Consider the following 20,179-nt stretch of genomic DNA (forward strand, 5'->3'; position numbering starts at 1 on the left):
TAACAGGCAAACCCAACCCCTAGGAACACCTTTGTAGATACTCTGAGAGTCTTAAGAGCCACACCTAACACCTTAAGCTCCTACCCTGAAAATATATAACATCAGATCAATTGATACAGCTAAGAATACCCAGCTAGCTAGAAAATCCAAGCATTAACTTAATCCAAGATACAAAAAATATACATTATAACACAAGAAACACTAAAAAGCAAAACAATATAAGTCCACCTAAAAGTATTAATGCATCAGAAATGACCTCCAGTGAGAAAGACTTAGAGGAAATACCTGAGAAAGATTTCAAAAGAATGATTGTAAATATGTTCAAAGAAGTCAAAGAACAAATCAAAGGAGTCAAAGAGGAAATAAAAGGAATCAAACAAGATGTAGGACACCAATTTAATGAAATAAAGAAGGCAACACAAGACATAAATAAGGAAATAGAAATAATAACAAAAAACCAGGCAGAATTACTAGCAATGAAGAACACAGTTAATGAAATTAAAAACTCTGTAGAAAATCTCACCAGTAGAATGGATGAAGGAGAGAACAGAATATCTAAGCTAGAAGACCAGGTGGCAGATCTAATACAGTCCAACAAAGAGCAAGACAAACTAATAGAAAAATATGAATGGGAATTTCAAGATATTCGGGACACTATGAAAAGATCAAACATAAGAATTCAGGGCATAGTAGAAGGAGAATTTCACTGCAAAGGCATAGTAGGCATCTTCAACAAAATCACAGAAGAAAACTTCCCCCAAATTGGGAAATAGGGGCCAATGCAGATACAGAAAGCCTTTAGAAACCCAGCCAGACAACACCTGGAAAGAACCTTTCCTCACCATATTATAATCAAACTACCAAACACACAATCCAAAGAAAAACTATTGAAAGCAATTAGAGAGAAAAATCAAGTTACCTACAAAGGCAAGCCCATCAGGATTAAAGCAGATTATTCAACAAAAACTTTAAAAGCCAGAAGGGCTTGGAGTGATGTATTCCAAGTTCTGAAAGATAACAGCTGTCAACCAAGGTTACTTTATCCTGCAAAGCTGTCCATTCAAATAGACGGAGAAATAAGGACATTCCATGACAAAAGCATGCTAAAGGAGTATTTGAAGACAAAACCAGCTCTACAGAAAATACTTGAAAGAATTCTCCATGCTGAAGAAAAGGAAAAGCACACATATAAGGAACTTGGAAAAAACAAGCAATACTCAAATACTAGTTAACACAAGAGAGCAAAGGTAGAACCAGAACCACAAAAAAAAAAAAAAGGCAAACATAAATACACACCTTTCAATAATATCTCTTAATATCAACGGCCTCAATGGCCCAACAAAAAGGCATAGGTTTGCAGACTGGGTTAAAAAGCAGGATCCTACAATTTGTTGTCTCCAAGAAACTCACCTTTCTACAAAAGATAGACATTATCTTAGGGTGAAAGGTTGGAAAACGGTGTTTCAAGCAAATGGGCCTAGAAAACAAGCAGGGGTTGCTATCCTAATATCGGACAAGGCAGACTTCAGCCCAACATTAGTCAAGAAAGATAAGGAAGGTCACTTTATATTGATGAAGGGCACACTCCAACAGGAGGACATAGCAATCCTAAACATATATACACCTAACATGGGGGCTCCCAAATTCATCAAACAAACACTATTAGAACTAAGGTCACAGATAATATCAAACACAGTGGTGGTGGGTGACTTTAACACCCCACTCTCATCAACTGACAGGTCATCCCAGGAAAAAATAAACAGAGAGGCATCTGGACTAAATGAGGTCATAGAGGAATGGACCTAACATATATATAGGACATTTCATCCAAATGCTGCAGAATATACATTCTTTTCAGCAGCACATGGAACATTCTCTAAAATAGACCATATATTAGAACACAAAGCAAGCCTTGAACCGGGGTCCTTAGGCTTCACAGACAAGCACTTAACTGCTAAGCCATCTCTCCAGCCCCTAGAGGCCACTTTTATCTGTACATCACTGGCACACTGCTCATGTATGTTCACCAAACTTTGGAGAAAGTAAGAACTCTAAGCCCTCAAGCTCCCGGTGGGTTGGGGAAGGTAGGAGGAGAGAAGTGCTGAGGCATAGGTCAGCTCACATGGCATCAATTCAGCAAATGCCAGCTGACCAGGAGTTCTCCCGAGATGCCAAGAACTCCTCACCAGATGACCCTGCTTGTCTTCCAAGATCCATTTCATGGCTGTGTGGAACTGCTGGTCATCAGTGTTCCTCAGGTCTTCCAGAAGCTTCTGGGGATGGTACAAATACTGCTCCAGGTGACTTTCCACAGCTGCCTGGACATCGGAGATTCGGGGATTTGATGAGGACAGAAGGACCAGCGCCATTTGCCCAGCCTGTTTCTCAGCCCCATCCCTCCCCGCAGAGTCTACAAGCTTGTAGGATTTGGTTTGGCCAGCTCCAAACCCTACAGTAGTTGCAGATATCAAAAAGTTAGTGGATTCCTCACAAAATCCAGATTTCCAACTTTTCTTAAAAATTGGGGGTTGGAAGCCAGGCATGGTGGTGCACACCTTTAATCCTAGCACTCAAGAGGCAGAGATAGGAGGACTACCGTGAGTTCGAGGCCATCCTGAGACGACGTAGTTAATTCCAGGTCAGCCTGGACCAGCGTGAGACCCTACCTTGAAAAAAAAAATGGGGGTTGGAAAAATTGCTCAGTGGTTATGGCACTTGCCTGCAAAGCCTAATGACCTGGGTTTGATTCCCCAGTACTCATGTAAAGCCAGATGCACAAAGTGGCACATGTATCTGGAGTTAGTTTGCAGCTGCTGAAGGATTTGGCACAACCATTCTCTCTGTCTCTTTCTCTCTGTGCTTGAAAATAAATAAAATTATTTTTAAAAAGTGAAGGCTAGTGCAGAAGAAGTGGTGGAAAGAATATAAGAGCCAAAGGAAAGGTCGGACTGCTTACAATGCACTCTACCAGACACAAAATGGCCTGGATATCCAGGACCTCACAGTGCCTGGTACTACCTACACAAGGCCCTTGTAATAGGAGGAAAAGAGGATGACATCAAAATAAAAAAGATACTAATTGAGAGAGGGAGAGGATATGACAGAGGGTGGATTTGTGAGGGGGAAAGTGGGGAAGGGGAGGAAATTATGGTTTCTTGTCTATAATCATGGAAGTTGTCAATAAAAAAGTTCAAAGCCAGGCGTGGTAATGCATGCATTTAATCCCAGCACTCAGGAGGCAGAGGGAGGAGGATCACCACAAGTTCGAGGCCACCCTGAGACTACATAGTGAATTCCAGGTCAGCCTGAGCTAGAGTGAAACCCTACCTTGAAAGAAAAAATTAAATTAAAATTGGAGGCTCTCCACATAGAGCTAATAGTCATACCAAGATGTCTAGTTATCCACAAATGCCCTCATCATTCCCGGTGAATGCTATAGGCAAATGTCCATGGTGGTCTATCAATAAGAGCATGCATTCTGTTTTCCTCAGAGTACAGTTAAAAGACATATGGCTCAGTGGATAAAGTGTTTGCCAAGCAAGCATAAGGACATGAGTTCAGATCCCCAGTACCAACATTTTGTGTGTGTGTGTGTGTGTGTGTGTGTGTGTTATATACAAATATATAAACAAATATATATATGATGATGATGCCAGGTGCGCTGGCTCATGCCTGTAATCCCAACACTGGGGAGGCAGAGACAGATGGGTTCCTAGGGCTTGCTGGCTAGCTAGTTTAGCCAAATCAGTGATCTTGAAATTCAGTGAGAGATGGAGAAGTGGACTCCGGAAGCTACACAACTGCTAGCCTAGCAAAATGTGCCCACTGGTGCAACAGTGGTGTGACTATTACTCTGATCAGATTTGAGGCCCACCCCACAGGAGGAAATTCATGCCTGGTGCCAAAAACCTAGTCAAGAGCCAGTGGATGGGAGCCCATAGGCCCAGGTTGAAGCTGCTATTGTTGTTTGGCTAAATGGATATGTCGTGCCCTCAAATTGCTCTCTAAATGTTTACATTTATGCCAATCGATAGTGATGTTCTCAGCTTTGGTCAGAGAATCTTCTTTGTGCAGAGGGCAGTGACTGCTGGAAAAACTCAAAATTTGTCTAAGAGCAGGCCACAATGGCGCACACCTTTAATCCCAGCACTCAGGAGGCAGAGGTAGGAAGATCACTGAGTTCAAGGCCACCCTGAGACTACATAGTGAATTCCAGATCAGCCTGGGCTAGAGTGAGACTCCACCTCGAGGGGAAAAAAAAAAACTTGTCTAAATGCTGAGAAGTGAATGCTAAGCAGTAAATGTGACATCTCTATCACGCCCTGTGACATCTCTACAACCCTCCAAGTTTCAGGGAGCATTGTAAAACATGTGGCAGAGAGAATGTAACAGTCTGAGGATAAGAGAACTACTTTGGAACCATCTTTGGATCTCACAGCAGCTGTTCTTACCTGCACAAGAGCTGTGCAGTATTGCCATTTTGCTATGGATGGTGCGGGGAGGAAACAAGACATCAAAACAGAAGAGGGGCTAGTTAGAAAGGAGATTCGGTAGAAGCGGTTGGAGAGGAGGACAGAAAAAGGTAACGGAAGGTGTGGTGGTTGGATTCAGGTCTCCCCCATAAACTTAGGTGTTCTGAATGCTAGGTTCCCAGCTGATGGAGATTTGGGAATTAATGCCTCCTGGAGGGAGTGTATTGTTGGGGGCGGGCTTATGGGTATTATAGCCAGTGTCCCCATGCCAGTGTTTGGCACACTCTCCTGTTGCTATTGTCCTCCTTATGTTAGCCAGGGGTTGATGTCCACCCTCTGCTCATGCCATCATTTTCCCCTGCCATCATGGAGCTTCCCCTCAAGCCTGTAAGCCAAAATAAATCTCTTTTTCCAGAAGCTGCTCTTGGTTGGGTGATTTCTACCAGCAATGCAAACCGGACTGCAACAGAAGGGATTATGATCAAAATACTTTACATATATATATATATATATATATGAAAATTGTCAATGCAAAGATTTTTAAAGGATCCGGGTATGGTGGTACACACCTTTAGTCCCAGCTCTAAAGGAAGCCAAGGTAAGAGGATGGCTGTGTATCCAACCTGGGGCTACAGAGCGAGCTCCAGGTCAGCCAGGGCTAGGATGAGACCCTGCCTTGGCCATGGGGTGGGGAAGCTTTGAAAAGTGAGGCTTGCCCATTTTCTGGGAACCCTACTCCTGCCCCCTTTTGGGCAGGAGCTCTCCATTCTTTTCTCCTCTTACTCTGTAATCTCTCATCATCTCCATAATAAAATCTTTCTAAGCATTAAAAAAAAAAAATAGAAGTGGTAAAGGTGGGAAATAAAAACAAATTTAAATGTTAAAAAATAAATAAATAAATGGAGGGGCTGAGAAGATAGCTAGCAGTTAAAAGTGCTTGTTGGCAAAGCCTGCTGACCTGGGTTCAATTCCCCAGTAACCACATAAATACACGAAGTGGTACATGATTCTGGAATTTGTTTGCAGTGGCAAGAGACCCTGGTGTGCACATTCTCTCTCCTTCTCTCTCTAATAAATAGTTTTTTAAATGAATGAATGAATGAATGAGTAAAATAAGATGGACAGCCACTGAGAAATAAACCTGCTGTCTATTCCTTTAGCCTCTACATGCACACACATACAAGTGCACAAGCACCTGTGTGTGTGCACATGAACACACATACACACACATGAACATGCATACACACCACACAAACACATGCCAAAAACTAAATAAATAAAGGAAAGATAAGTATTCTTGGGTCCATGATTGAAGGACTCATACCCACACCTCCCCTCTTCCTACTGGAATTTGATGTGGTTTGTCCCCAAAGTTTCCTGTGTTAGAAGCTTGGTCCCCAGTGAGGTGATGTTAGGAGATGATGGAGCCTCGTGGGAGGAATTAAAGTACTTCCCCTGGGATCCTGACTAGTTCTCATATGATTTAAAAAAAAAAAAAATGAGCCTGGTCCTTGAATCACACTCCAGATTCCTGTCTTGTCATGTGATCTTTCCCTGTTACAAGTGTTCCTACCACTGAAATACCATCCATCACGAGGGGACAAACCCAAGAGTATCTTTGCAAGCACCAGCCCCATGCAGTTTAGATTTTCAGCCTTTAAAATCCTGAGCTAAATAAAACTCTTTCCTTTATTACGTACTGGCCCTTGGGTATTTTGTTATAGCAACAGAAAACTGTCAAATACACTCCACTGCTCTTTTTTTTTTTCTTTTTTGTCTATTTTTGTTTCTCATTTTTTGAGGTTGGTTCTCACTATAGCCCAGGCTGACCTGGACTTTTCACTACGTAGTCTCAGGGTGGCCTCAAACTTAAGGTGACCCTCCTACCTCTGCCTTCTGAGTGCTGGGAGTACAGAGAGTGGTGGGATATGACAGGCTTCCCACTGCTCTTTTTGTCAGTAGAGCCCTTCTCAGTTCAGCTGGGAACACACTGCTTTGCACTGAGCCAGCGGAATGCAAGCAGGAGGAATCCCGTAACTTTTAAGTCAAACCATAGAAAAGAAACTGCTCACCCGTTCTTCCTCTTCCCGCCCCTCTCCATGGGTTTGAGAACAAATGTGGTGTTTTAGTCATGGGGACAACTTCTTAGCAAATGACAGAATGAACAGATAATGAACCTGGCTCCCTGACCAGCCTTTTGAAATATAGCTGCCTCCCTTCTCTGTATGTCCCTCTTAGCCCTGGACTATTAAATGAAATAGAAATCATCCAAATTTTTTTTGGAATTTAGGGACTCTGTTCCAGCAACTAAACCTACACCAATATACCATGTCTCCACCCACCCCCCCCAAAAAAATGGGCTGGGAGAAAACTTGTATCACCTTTAAATGAAAACTGGGCAAAATGCTTTTTATTTTTTCCATGTGTGCGTGCGCGCGTGCACACGCACAGAACAAGGTCTCTTGCTGCTGCAAATGAACACCTGTTTGGCTTTGTGAGGGGATCTGGGGTGTTGAACCCTGGCCAACAGGCTTTGCAAGTAAGGGAGTACCTGTGAACTGCTAAGCCATCTCCACAGCCCCCCAATGTTTGCTCTTTGTGTAAGGGAAGACTATCTCTATACTCTGTCCACGTCTCCAACTTTCCTGGCACCTGAGTTTGCAGTCAATGAGCACTGAGGGCAGAAAGAAGTGGAACTCAGATACGCACCTGCAGGCTGGGCAAGGTGAAGGCAACGTTCCGTGAATTCAGATGGGCCAGCACTCTGTGGGGCAGGTCCGCGGTCCACAAGTGGGAGCTTCAGGCCCAGCCACATGAGAGAAAGTCACAATGACAGAGTCCTCCGCAAACATCTCTGTATTAGCTGTGGACCCAGGGCCTCAGAGAGGGTGGTGGGAATGGGCAGGGATTTCTGGGAACTTTGTAGGAAGGAGGAGGCCTTAACCTGACATGCTGGGGGAGGGGAGTGGTGTCCAACTGGGGAATCTTCTTGGATCCCATGCTCTCAAAGATGACTGTTAAGGCTGGAGAGATGGCTTAAAGGTTAAGGCATTTGCCTGCAAAGCCAAAGAACCTCGGTTCTGTTTCTCAAGACCCACATTAGCCAGATGCACAAGGGGGCGCATGCATCTGGAGTTCATTTGCAGTGGCTGGAGGCCCTGGAACGCCCATTTTCTCCCTCTCTCTGCCTCTCCCTCTCTCTGTCTCAAATAAATAAATAAGATGACTGTAAGTAACTAAGTCGTGGGCAGTATTTAAGTTGCGCTTACACTGACTACAGCCTGACTTGGAGAGACATGTCCACATGAAGCTGCACAAGTGCCGGCTGGGTGCTTCCTGAGCAGTTGCACCTGGACTTGAACTCTTACTCACACTGCGCCACGTGGCCTTGGGCCATAGCTAATGTCTTAATGCTTCGCTTTCCCCATCTATAAAATATGGCAATTCTGAAGAGTAAATGTGTTCACACGAGTAAAATGCTTAAAACAGCGACTCACACAATGAAAGATCACAACTGCCATTTTTGCTGATGATTTTGGTGCTGGGTATTAAACACAGGACCTTCTGACTGCTAAGAGCACAATTGACCACTGAGTTGCACCTCCAGCCCCACTAATCGCTATTGTTGTTGAGACAGGGCCTCGGGCAGCCCAAGCTAGCCTCAAGCTCACTATATAACTGGGGCTGACCTTGTATTCCTGATCGTTCTGCCTCCACCTCCACGGTGTTCAGATGACAGGCATGCACCACTATGCCTAGCTACAAATAGCGGTTTTTAAAACAAACAAACACAAAAAAAAAAAAAAACATGAAAAAAAAGCCGGGCGTGGTGGCGCACGCCTTTAATCCCAGCACTCGGGAGGCAGAGGTAGGAGGATCGCCATGAGTTCAAGGCCACCCTGAGACTACATAGTTAATTCCAGGTCAGCCTGGATCAGAGTGAGACCCTACCTCGAAAAAAAAAAAATAGCAGTTTTTTAAATTTTTGTTAATTTTTAATTTTTGGTTTTTTTAGGTAGGGTCTCACAATAGCCCAGGCTGACCTGGAAGTCACCATGTAGTCTCAGGCTGGCCTTGAACTCACAGCAATCCTACGACTTCTGCCTCCCTAGTGCTGGGACTAAAGGCCTGGATACAAATAGCTTTTGATACCCCACTTTTGTTACAGATACATGCATGGACAGACAAATAAGTAAATAAATAAACATTTTAGGCAGGACATGGTGGCACACACCTTAATTCCAGCACCTGGGAGGCCGAGGTAGGAGGATTACCATGAGTTCAAGGCCATCCTGGGCAACAGAGTTCCAGGTCAGCCTGGGCTATCGTGAGACCCTACTTCAGAAAAAAAAAAAAAATTACCTTGAGAAAATATAGCCAAAATTAACTCCTGTAATTATCTTGAGGAGATAACTACTTATAAGGGTTTTTCACTTGACGAAATTGTATGTCCTTGTTGCGGGGCCCCATGCCTCCTTTCCTCTCCTTCAATGAGCTTGACATGTGAGGACGCACCTCTGGTACTGCTCCCTTGCCGGCGTCACGCAGGCCCGGCAGGGCTGCACAGAGCAGGGCAGTGACTGGCGCCTTCAGTCACGTGCCAGCATCACACTAAGCTGCACCGCGTGGCCTCTGTTCACCCTCCCCAAGCCACAGTTCCACTATTCTAGCTGGCGGGGTAGCAGCCAGCCCTACCCACAGGGCTCCTGTGAGGGTTCCATGTGGTTCTCTGCTTAGGATGGGGTCAGCTGTCTCAGAAGCCTTTACACATTGGGGTGCTCGTGCTAAGCAGTGGAGTAAATGGGGAACAAATGTGTCAACTTTAAAACACTGTGTTGGTTTATACTTTTTGCATGAGTACATATGACTTCACAATTAAGAAATTTTCTCTAGGGCTAGAGAGATGGCTTAGTGGTGAACATGCTTGCCTACTAAGCCTAAGAACCTAGGTTCAATTTGCCAGTAGCCACGTAAGCCAGATGCACAAGGTGGCATATATGTCTTGAATTTGTTTTTAGTGTCTAGAGGCCCTGGCATGCCCTTTCTCTCTCTCTCTTTCTCTCTCTCCCTCTCTCTCACTCTTTCATAAATAAATTAAATAAATAAATTTTTAAAAGAGACATTCTCTAGGAATTGTTATGAAAATCTTGCCCATCCCTTCTGCCCCCTGAGGCAGATTACCTTTGAAATTGTATGAGCTCCAGGAATGCTACAGTGAGGATAAAATGAAAAGACTGCTGTTAAAGATCCGTTCCAGAGAGATCACAGCCACATTCTGTTTGTAATTCTCAGAAGACGCACATAGGGACAAACTCGGCACATTACCATTCAGATAGGCTCCCTCTATTATTTCTTCCTAAAAGGCAAAGAGATAACATCCAGTATAATATTAAATTTTGGCAGCACTGGTGCAAGAGATTTTGATTAAAAGGAAATTGAACACTCACCGCCATTTTTTGCAACAATGGATGTAAATCTGTAAGAAAGCCATTGGATGTGTAACTAGAATGGAATTGTATGACCTTCAAAATACAAATACAGTTATGCAAAGTGGCTCAAAAAGAGCCACTCATGAAGGAAATGTTCATTGAATTTTAATTAGACCTGTACTCAGTGTGAGAAAACTCTGGTTTGAAAACCTTTTGAGAACCCTTATACACTACTAGTGGGAATGTAAGTTAGTCCTACTGCTATGGAAATCAATAAAGAGGTTACTCAAAATAAACTAAAATCATGGAGCTGGAGAGACATCATTCAGTGGTTAAAGGCACTTGCTTGTAGAGCCTGCCAGCCTGTGTTCAATGCCCAAGTCACCCATGAGAGTCAGACACAAGTGGTGCAAGTGTCTGGCCTTCATTTGCAGTAGTAAGAGAGCCTGGTGCATATGTGTGTGAGTGCATGCACGCACGCACACTCACACACACACACACACACACATACACACACACACACACACCTTTCCAAATAAATAAATACAGACTGACCATGTCATCTAACTATACCATTCCTAGGCATATCCCAGGAGGCATGTAAGCCAGCATATTATAGAGACACCTGCACAGCTATATTGTTTGTGGCACTACTTACAAAGGCAAGCATACGGACTCAACCTCAGTGTCCATCAGTGTAAGAATGGATGAAGAAAATGCACTCTAGATACATATGCTATATTATTCAGGCACAGTGAAGAATAAAATTAGGGAGCTGGAAAGATGGCTCAGCAGTTAAAGCACTTGCCTGCAAAGCCTATCTGCTGCCTGAGTTCGATTCCCCAGTGCCCATGTCAAGTGGGATACACAAAGTGATGCATACATCTGGACTTTGTTTGCAGCAGCTGGAGGCCCTAGTGTGCCCATATTCATATTCTTTCTCCCTCTCTCTCTCTCTCTCTCTCTCTCTCTCTCTCTCTCTCTCAATCTCTTTCTGCTGGACATGGTGACACATGCCTTTTATCCCAGCACTTATGGGAGGCAGAGGTAGAAGAACTGCTATGAGTTTAAGACCAGCCTGAGACTACTTAGTGAATTCCAGATCAGCCTAGGTTAGAGGGAGACCTCACCTCAAAAAAAAAAAAAAAAAAAAAAAAATTAGCTGGGAGTGGTGGCACAAGCCTTTAATCCCAGCACCCGGAAGGCTGAGGTAGGAGGACTGCCATAAATTCAAGGCCACCCTGAGACTACATAGTGAATTCCAGGTCAGCCTGGGCTAGAGTGAGACCCTACCTGGAAAAAAAAATTATATCATTTACAAGAAAGTGGATGGTACTGGAGGTCATCATGTTAAGCAAAATAACCACAACTCAGAGAGACAAATATAGGATACGTTCCTTCATATACAGAATCTAGATTATGTTTTTTAGACATGAAAATAGAAGGGGGACTATTTGAAGGGAACAAAAAAGGGTGAAGGAGAGACGTTGACCAATATTCATTGTACACAAATGGGAAAATACTATAGTGAACCCATCACTTTGTACAAATAATATACAGTAATAGAAACCCCTTTCATAATAACCATAAAAGTCCTACACACACACACACACACACACTTAGCGAACTCATCATGACTCTAAAGGGGTCTGGCTGGCCACAATCCCTAAGACACACAGACGCTGCGGAAGGTGGCTCCTCCTCAGGACTTACCTTGCCTGAAACCTGGATCTCTCTGGCTTGCTCCTCCATGGCTCAGAAAAAGGACCAAGAGAAGTGAATATGTCCTAGATTCCTGCGACATTCTCCTGAGTTAATTCAAGCATAGAAGGGATTCAGCTTTCTTTTTCTTTATAAATACATTTAACAGTGGAGGTGGGGAGAGGAGGGTGGTGGGATCATGATATATGTTGTATATGTGTGGACATGGTCAATAAAAACTTTAAAATATTTTTAAGTACATTTAAAACACAAAAAGGAATATCTACCACCAGAATCCCACAAAAATTAATAATTTAAATATTCTACTATGCATCTAAGACACATTCATCTGTCTCCCTGGTGACCTCAACATCTTATTTATATTCTAACCACTATCTCCCCTCCCCTCCATTCAGCAAAGAGAAGCATTTAAAAGCATAGACTTATATTTCACATGAGATCTATATCCATAATTATACCAAAAGAAAACAGAGAATATGTGCAAAGTTAAGCTTCTTAAAAGTAGACATAAGCCAGGCGTGGTGGCGCACACCTTTAATCCCAGCACTTGGGAGGCAGAGGTAGGAGGATCGCCATGAGTTCGAGGCCACCCTGAGACTACATAGTGAATTCTAGGTCTGGGCTAGAGTGAAACCTGGGGGGAAAAAAAAGTAGACATAAAAATGGCTGGAGAGATGGCTTAGCAGTTAAGGCACTTGCCTGTGTAGCCTAACAACCCAGTTTGATTCCCTAGTACCAGATGCACAGGGTGGTGCATGTGCCTAAAATTCATTTGCAGTGGCATGCGCCCATTCTCTCTCTTTCTCTTCCCCCTGTCTCTCTCAATAAGTAAATAAATGAGACCACCACACAGTCACCAAAACAAGTAAAATTTAAAAAGATTGACAATATCTCACGGTGGCGATGGCAGAGAGTAAAGGGAACTCTCTTGGCACACTCTCCTGTTGCTATGGTCCACCTGATGTTGGTCAGGGGGTGATGTCCAACTTCTGCTCATGCCGTCATTTTCCCTGCCATCATGGAGCTTCCCCTCAAGTCTGTAAGCCACAATGAACCCTTTTTTCCCACAAGCTGCTCTTGGTTGGGTGATTTCTGCCAGCAGTGCTGAACCTGACTGCAACAGTAATGTTGGTACTGAGGAGTGGTGTTTCTGCTAGACACCTGACTGTGTGGCTTTGGCCTTTTGGAGCTGATTTTCAAGGAGAATATGGAAATATTTGAAACCTTGGCCTAAGAGATGACTTGCAGTGCTGTAAGTACAGCTTGATGGGCTATTCTGATCAGATTTGAAAGAACTGGATGCAGTAACAACTATGGACTGTGAGGTTTGGCTTGTGAGGGTGAGAAAGAGCTTTGCTTGGACTGGGCTAGAAGCAGTTTGTGTGAGAGGCTTACTGTTACAGCTGTGTCCTGAGAAATTATGCAGGGTTGCATTGCATAGAAATGCACTGGTATGAAAAGAGGATATGGCACAGAAATAAAATCTTTAGGCTGAAACTGCTGCTTATTCAGCTGCAATTGAGAGGTTACAACCGTTGAGATTGGGCCAGCTGACCTGTACTAGGACAACAGAAATAATCCAGTTTTTTGAAGGGGCCTGAATGCTAAAAGAGTATCCTATTCTTCAAAGTCTGCTTCCTGCCCCCCAGGATTAACAAATTGGCACCCTACCTGGTATTGTGGAGTATAAGAAATGCAGGAAAGAGAGGGCCATTGAGTTTGCAACACGGTCTTGTGTTTTGAAAATGGCCATGGGCAGTGTGAAGCAGGTTTGCTGGATACCTGCATGGAGACCCAATGGAAACATGAGGACGAACCATGGGTTGCAGTGGAGACCCAGTGGAGATGCCAGGGACCACAAGATGGCTGCTAAGGAAAGCTGCCAGCCCCTGATGAGGTTCTCCAGGACTGGAGTAGCCTAGCTAGAGGGGTGGAATTGAAACTCCAAAGACTTTTTACCAGTTAGAATGATCAGATTTGGAGACTTGTCATTGACTAGAGTTGCTGGACTTGTAGCTACAGAATTTGATGTTTGCCCTGTTTAAATCTCATATTCCTTGAATATTTCTTTGCTATGTCCAATGCCATCTTTTGCAGTGTGAATGTTTATTCTATGCCATTATGGGCTTGGGGGAAATTTTTTGGTATTATGGCTCAGTTAAAAGACCTCAGACTATGGGGACTTTTAAAGTTGGACTGAATGCATTACATTTTGCATCATTATCAGTTTATGGGGGCCAGGAGCAGAATGTGGTAGTTTCATTCAGGTGTCCCACATCCCCAACTGATAGGGAGTTGGGAATTAAGAGCTCTTGGAGGCAATGTATTGTTGGAGGCATGCTTATGGGTGTTACAGCCAGTTTCCCCTTCCAGTGTGTGGCACACTCTCCTGTTCCTGTTGTCCACCTAATGTTGGCCAGGAGGTAATGTCCAACCTCTGCTCATGCCATCATTTTCCCCTGCCATGGTGGAGCTTCCCCTCAAATCCATAAGCCAAAATAAACAAACTTTTTTTCCCACAAGCTGCTCTTAGTCAGGTGATTACTGCCAGCAATGTGAACCTGACTGCAACACCTAGAATGTACACAGAAAAAGAAAGAAATGACTTCTATATGCAATGAAACAGAAGGACATCAGGGATAGGATGATGAGGTAGTGAGAGAAATGAGTCAGAGGAAAGAGTGTGCTGCATGATCGCATTTATATGAAGACAGGCAAAATCATCTAGAGTACTCAAATTAGAAAACACTTAGGCACCAGGCACTTCTAGAGTGCAGTGGGGGGTGTACACACTTCTAAGAGACAGTGGGGAGGGAGGAGACAATTCAGGAGGGCAGTGGGGAGGGAGGAGACTCTTCTAGGGGACAGTGGGGAGGGAGGAGACTCTTCTAGGAGGCAGTGGGGAGGGAGGAGACTCTTCTAGGGGACAGTGGGGAGGGAGGAGACTCTTCTAGGGGGACAGTGGGGAGGGAGGAGACACTTCTAGGGGGCAGTGGGGAGGGAGGAGACTCTTCTAGGGGGACAGTGGGGAGGGAGGAGACTCTTCTAGGGGACAGTGGGGAGGGAGGAGACTCTTCTAGGAGACAGTGGGGAGGGAGGAGACTCTTCTAGGGGACAGTGGGGAGGGAGGAGACTCTTCTAGGAGGCAGTGGGGAGGGAGGAGACTCTTCTAGGGGACAGTGGGGAGGGAGGAGACTCTTCTAGGAGACAGTGGGGAGGGAGGAGACTCTTCTAGGGGACAGTGGGGAGGGAGGAGACTCTTCTAGGAGGCAGTGGGGAGGGAGGAGACTTCTAGGGGACAGTGGGGAGGGAGGAGACACTTCTAGGGGACAGTGGGGAGGGAGGAGACACTGCTAGGGGGCAGTGGGGAGGGAGGAGACTCTTCTAGGGGACAGTGGGGAGGGAGGAGGCTCTTCTAGGGGACAGTGGGGAGGGAGGAGACTCTTCTAGGGGACAGTGGGGAGGGAGGAGACACTTCTAGGGGACAGTGGGGAGGGAGGAGACTCTTCTAGGGGACAGTGGGGAGGGAGGAGACTCTTCTAGGGGACAGTGGGGAGGGAGGAGACTCTTCTAGGGGACAGTGGGGAGGGAGGAGACACTTCTAGGGGGCAGTGGGGAGGGAGGAGACTCTTCTAGGGGGCAGTGGGGAGGGAGGAGACTCTTCTAGGGGGCAGTGGGGAGGGAGGAGGCTCTTCTAGGGGGCAGTGGGGAGGGAGGAGTCTCTTCTAGGGGACAGTGGGGAGGGAGGAGGCTCTTCTAGGGGGCAGTGGGGAGGGAGGAGGCTCTTCTAGGGGGCAGTGGGGAGGGAGGAGACACTTCTAGGGGGCAGTGGGGAGGGAGGAGGCTCTTCTAGGGGGCAGTGGGGAGGGAGGAGTCTCTTCTAGGGGGCAGTGGGGAGGGAGGAGTCTCTTCTAGGGGACAGTGGGGAGGGAGGAGGCTCTTCTAGGGGACAGTGGGGAGGGAGGAGGCTCTTCTAGGGGGCAGTGGGGAGGGAGGAGTCTCTTCTAGGGGACAGTGGGGAGGGAGGAGACTCTTCTAGGAGACAGTGGGGAGGGAGGAGACTCTTCTAGGGGGCAGTGGGGAGGGAGGAGACTCTTCTAGGGGACAGTGGGGAGGGAGGAGGCTCTTCTAGGAGGCAGTGGGGAGGGAGAAGACTCTTCTAGGGGGCAGTGGGGAGGGAGGAGACTCTTCTAGGAGAGAGTAGGAGGGAGGAGACTCTTCTAGGGGGCAGTGGGGAGGGAGGAGACTCTTCTAGGGGGCAGTGGGGAGGGAGGAGACTCTTCTAGGGGGCAGTGGGGAGGGAGAAGACTCTTCTAGGGGACAGTGGGGAGGGAGGAGACTCTTCTAGGGGGCAGTGGGGAGGGAGGAGACTCTTCTAGGGGGCAGTGGGGAGGGAGGAGACTCTTCTAGGGGGCAATGGGGAGGGAGAAGACTCTTCTAGGGGTCAGTGGGGAGGGAGGAGACTCTTCTAGGGGGCAGTGGGGGGGAGGTACTCTTCTAGGAGACAGTGGGGAGGGAGGAGACTCTTCTAGGGGGCAGTGGGGAGGGAGGAGACTCTTCTAGGGGACAGTGGGGAGGGAGGAGACTTTTCTAGGAGGCAGTGGGGAGGGAGGAGACCCTTCTAGGAGACAGTGGGGAGGGAGGAGACACTGCTAGGGGACAGTGGGGAGGGAGAAGACTCTTCTAGGGGGGCAGTGGGTGGAGTAGACAGATTTAGGGGGCAGTGGGGAGGGAGGAGACACTTCTAGGGGGCAGTGGGTGGAGTAGACACTTTTAGGGGGCAGTAATCCTTGTTTGTTACAAAAGATTCCAAGGGAATTTTGGAGGGCGGTGGTAACCTCTCCATCTTGAATGTGGTGGGCAATACATAGGACTTATACTTACCACATATTTTTGAAGTACACACTTGAAGTGTGTAGTCTTTACTGTGTGTCAGTTACACCTCTCAAAACTGATCCCTAAAAAAAAATTTTTTTTTAAAAGAAGAAAGATCCTGGGCTGTGAACCATTCCCTCTGAGTTTTGTCCCATTTTCACTTCTTTTTTTTTTTTTTTTTTTTTTTGGTTTTTCAAGGTAGGGTCTCACTCTGGTCCAGGCTGACCTGGAATTAACTCTGTCATCTCAGGGTGGCCTTGAACTTATGGCAATCCTCCTACCTCTGCTTCCTGAGTGCTGGGATTAAAGGCGTGCGTCACCACGCCCGGCTCCCATTTTCACTTCTTATTAGTGGTATGCAACTGACTTCTATAGGTCATATCTCTCCCTCCCTCCCTCTTTCTCTCTCTCTCTCTCTCTCTCTCTCTCTCTCTCTCTCTCTCTCTCTGTGCGTGTGTGTGTGTGTGTGTGTGTGTGCGCGCGCGTGCGGGCGCCCTTCAATTTCCTCATCTATAAAACAGTGTAAATAATGGAATCCACAGTATACTTCCAAATGAGAAGAAAATAAGTTAATAATCCTAAATCACTCAAAGAAAACTGCTGAAAGCAAGCTCCACTGCGGGTTTTTCAGTAAGCAAATAAACCAAATTGCTGGTTGCGAAATTCAAATGTATGCACAGCAGCATCTTTCTCCTTTTACCCTCAGGATAAAACCGAATTTTCCCCCCAGTAGCCTATCCCCTACTTCTCTGCCTCTCACTCTCCAAGGCTCTTTCTCTGGCACCTTTCTCTCCCTTCAAGGTGGTATTTTTCCCCAAATCAAGTCACCTTGTAAGTTTCTGCCTCCTTTTTTGCCTGGCTACCCCATCTAATTGCAAACCTAAGTTTTCTATGGAGCCATCCTTGATATCTGTAAGATAATTAGGCAGGAGAACAGGCCTACATCTCTTATATAGCACCAAGCCCAGCTATAATACATGTTGATATCTCTAATTACCTCATGCATTCATTCATCAAGTGCTTATTGAGCGTCACCATGGGCCAGGCATTATTCCAGACTCTGAGGATATAGCAGTCTGCAAAACTAAGTCCCTGCTGGTGTGTTGGGGTGATCCAGGCAGGAAATAAATAGGCAACCAAATAATTCTATTATGTCAGGGAGTGGTGAATGCGACTGAGAAGAAACAAAAAGAGGTGACTGTGAAGGAATGGGCACCGTGGTAAGGCAGCTCACAGGAAAGATCTGAAGATGGGAGGGGAACGAATTACAGGAATGTTTGAGTAAGGAAAGTTCCAGAAAGAAAAATGCAAAGGCTTTGAAGCTGGGAGCATAATTCGCATGTTCTTCAATAAACCACATAACAGGAGAATGGTAGGAGATGAAGTTGGGGAAGAATCCAATCCGGGCCAGAGCAACTGGGCCTCTTAGCCAGGTAAGCACTTAACACTTGGACTTGGGAGGAGTTGGGAGCCGCCAGGGATGTCAGCACAAGAACAGTGTGTTCCAGCTTTTGTTCTCGCTGGATCTTGCACACTTGATTGCCCTGCTGGGAGCACCCTGGGTGGGACAATGGAGGTAGCAGGAAGAATCAACCTAGGTGAGCTTAACCAGGACTGAATCGGATGAGAGATGGCTGGGCTCAGAGGTGTTTCAAAGGAACAGCCAACACCCTGGATGACACACCGAGGAAAAAAGAAAGAAGCCATAGCTGACCCTTCTGTGGGCTCCCTGTGCTTGTGAAACACGGTGGGAGAGGAGGAAGAGCACAGGAAGTGTGACTGTGAGGCAGCAAAGCTGCAGGTGCCCACTAAATGCACCGTGGAGACAGCAAGTGAGCAATGTGGCTTTAGAGCCTGAAGTCCAGGTCAAAGCTATCTACGCAGAGCAGTCAGCATCTATTTAACCCCGACATGCAAAGATGGGCTGGAGAGATGGCTCAGGGGTTAAGGCGCCCGCCTGCAATGCCTAACAACCTGGGTTTGATTCCCCAATGCCCATGTAGAGCGAGATGCACAAAGTGATGCATGTGTCTGGAGTTCATTGGCAGTGGCTAGAAGCCCTGGGGAGCCCATTCTCTCTCTGTGTCTCTCTCCACTGGCAAATAAGTTAATTTTTTTTTCTTTAAAAAGAAAGAAAGAAAAAAAAAACATGCAAAAACAATGGACCTTTTTTTTTTTTAAGTCACTAGCAGTGGAGTGGTCAGCACTACGTGAGACATCTCCATGAGGCTCTCCAAGGCTCAGAGACTGTTGAGGAAGAGGTGGCAGAAGGAATGTAAGGATCAAAGGAAGGAGAGGGGTGCGGACAGTGCTGTCATCCGACACAAAGTGACCTTGATATTCAAGACCTCAGTGGCTGACACTACCTACACAATACCTGCATAATAGGAGGGGGGGAATGATGGATCAAAATAGGAGAGAGACTAGTTGGAAAGAAAGGATTCCGTGGAATAGGGGGTTTGGGAGTGGGGAAAGGGAGAGTGATGGGAGGGGATTATGGTCAGGGTATACTGTCTACAAGAAAATTGGCAATAAATAGTTTAAGGGGGGAAGTCATTGGCTAGATGTGGAGGAAGAAGGAAAGAGAACTGAGAGGCGTGGTCAGAGGGCAAGGGAGAGACTCGGTGGGCGCAGAGTCCTTGCAGTGAGAGTAGAAGCAGCAGCAGAAATGTTTAAGGCGGGGGTGGGGGGGTGAAGACGTACTTGGCTTCTGACTGACTACACCCCATATAAGTGGTAGCGCCCTCTTTCCGTATGAACGGGGACTTGCAAGTGAAGGAAACACACACACACCTGTGGCCTATCACAAATCACAGCCCCGCCCCCACCTCCGGGCTCTCCAGCCAGACTTCCTCCTTGATGCGCCCCGGCCTCCCCCCGGGAATCTCCGCAGCCGACTTTGGCAGCTGTTGCGTCCATTTTCCTTCCCAGAGCTCAAACGCACTGTGATGCTTCTGAAACCTCTGTAACCCAAGGGTCAGGGGAGTCTACTAGGACTTGAGAAAACCAGATCCCACCGGGGCTCCAGACCATTCTGCGCCCCACCCCCACCGCGTCCTGGGAGCTGCTGTGTTCAGCTCTAACTTCCAGGTTTGGGGCTTAGGGGAGCCTTTCACCCTTCTCCCTCCCTTCTCTTTTTTGGTCACCTGCTCTGGGCCATCAGCCTCATTCAGTCTCCAGACAATGAGGCTTCTTGTGTGGACTGCTGCCATGGTCCTGTTAGCTCTACAAGGGGTTTAAGATTACGGAGTTTAAGATTACTGAAACAAATGTGTGGCTTTCTGGGCACATAATGTCTTCAGTGCAGTGGAACCCCAGCCCATCGCCAATTTGGGATTTGGTTTTGATGAAAAACCCTTTGGGTTACTCTCTTAGGAGATTGGCCAAAAGGACTGAAAAGACTGGGCAGGGCAGTGGCTATTTAGGGATTGAAAGTTTTCTGTGATCCACCCCTTCCTTAGCAAACCACCAGGCAGAACCTCACATGCAAACAGTAATAATCCCCCCAAACCTCAACTAAACAGGGTTTCCTGAGGAGGTGATCAGCTGTCCCCGGTGCCTGGGATGGGGGTTCCGCAGGGCACACAACTTTCCAGTGAAAACCTGAAAGTCACAGGTCAAACAGGATGAGCTGGTCAGCCTTATTGGACCAGATGTTTGGTTTTCTATGACTCTTGAAAA

At 46.3% G+C, this 20,179-nt stretch overlaps 1 protein-coding gene across 2 annotated transcripts in view; it reads right to left on the reverse strand.

Annotated features, from left to right (window-relative positions):
* The window catches only part of Otoa (otoancorin), a 90,017-nt gene extending 78,312 nt beyond the window's left edge, over positions 1-11,705 (reverse strand). For both annotated transcript variants that reach the window (XM_045131708.1, XM_045131707.1), the window contains exons 1-6: positions 11,615-11,705; positions 9,920-9,948; positions 9,798-9,828; positions 9,654-9,681; positions 7,182-7,269; positions 2,187-2,318 (exon numbers count right to left, since the gene is read on the reverse strand). In XM_045131708.1, the coding sequence (XP_044987643.1) occupies positions 2,187-2,318; positions 7,182-7,269; positions 9,654-9,681; positions 9,798-9,828; positions 9,920-9,948; positions 11,615-11,705 (399 nt within the window). The remainder of the gene's footprint in view (positions 1-2,186; positions 2,319-7,181; positions 7,270-9,653; positions 9,682-9,797; positions 9,829-9,919; positions 9,949-11,614) is intronic.
* Positions 11,706-20,179: the final 8,474 nt, after the last annotated feature.

The sequence above is a fragment of the Jaculus jaculus genome, chromosome 12, assembly GCF_020740685.1.
Source record: "Jaculus jaculus isolate mJacJac1 chromosome 12, mJacJac1.mat.Y.cur, whole genome shotgun sequence".
Lineage (NCBI taxonomy): Eukaryota > Metazoa > Chordata > Mammalia > Rodentia > Dipodidae > Jaculus > Jaculus jaculus.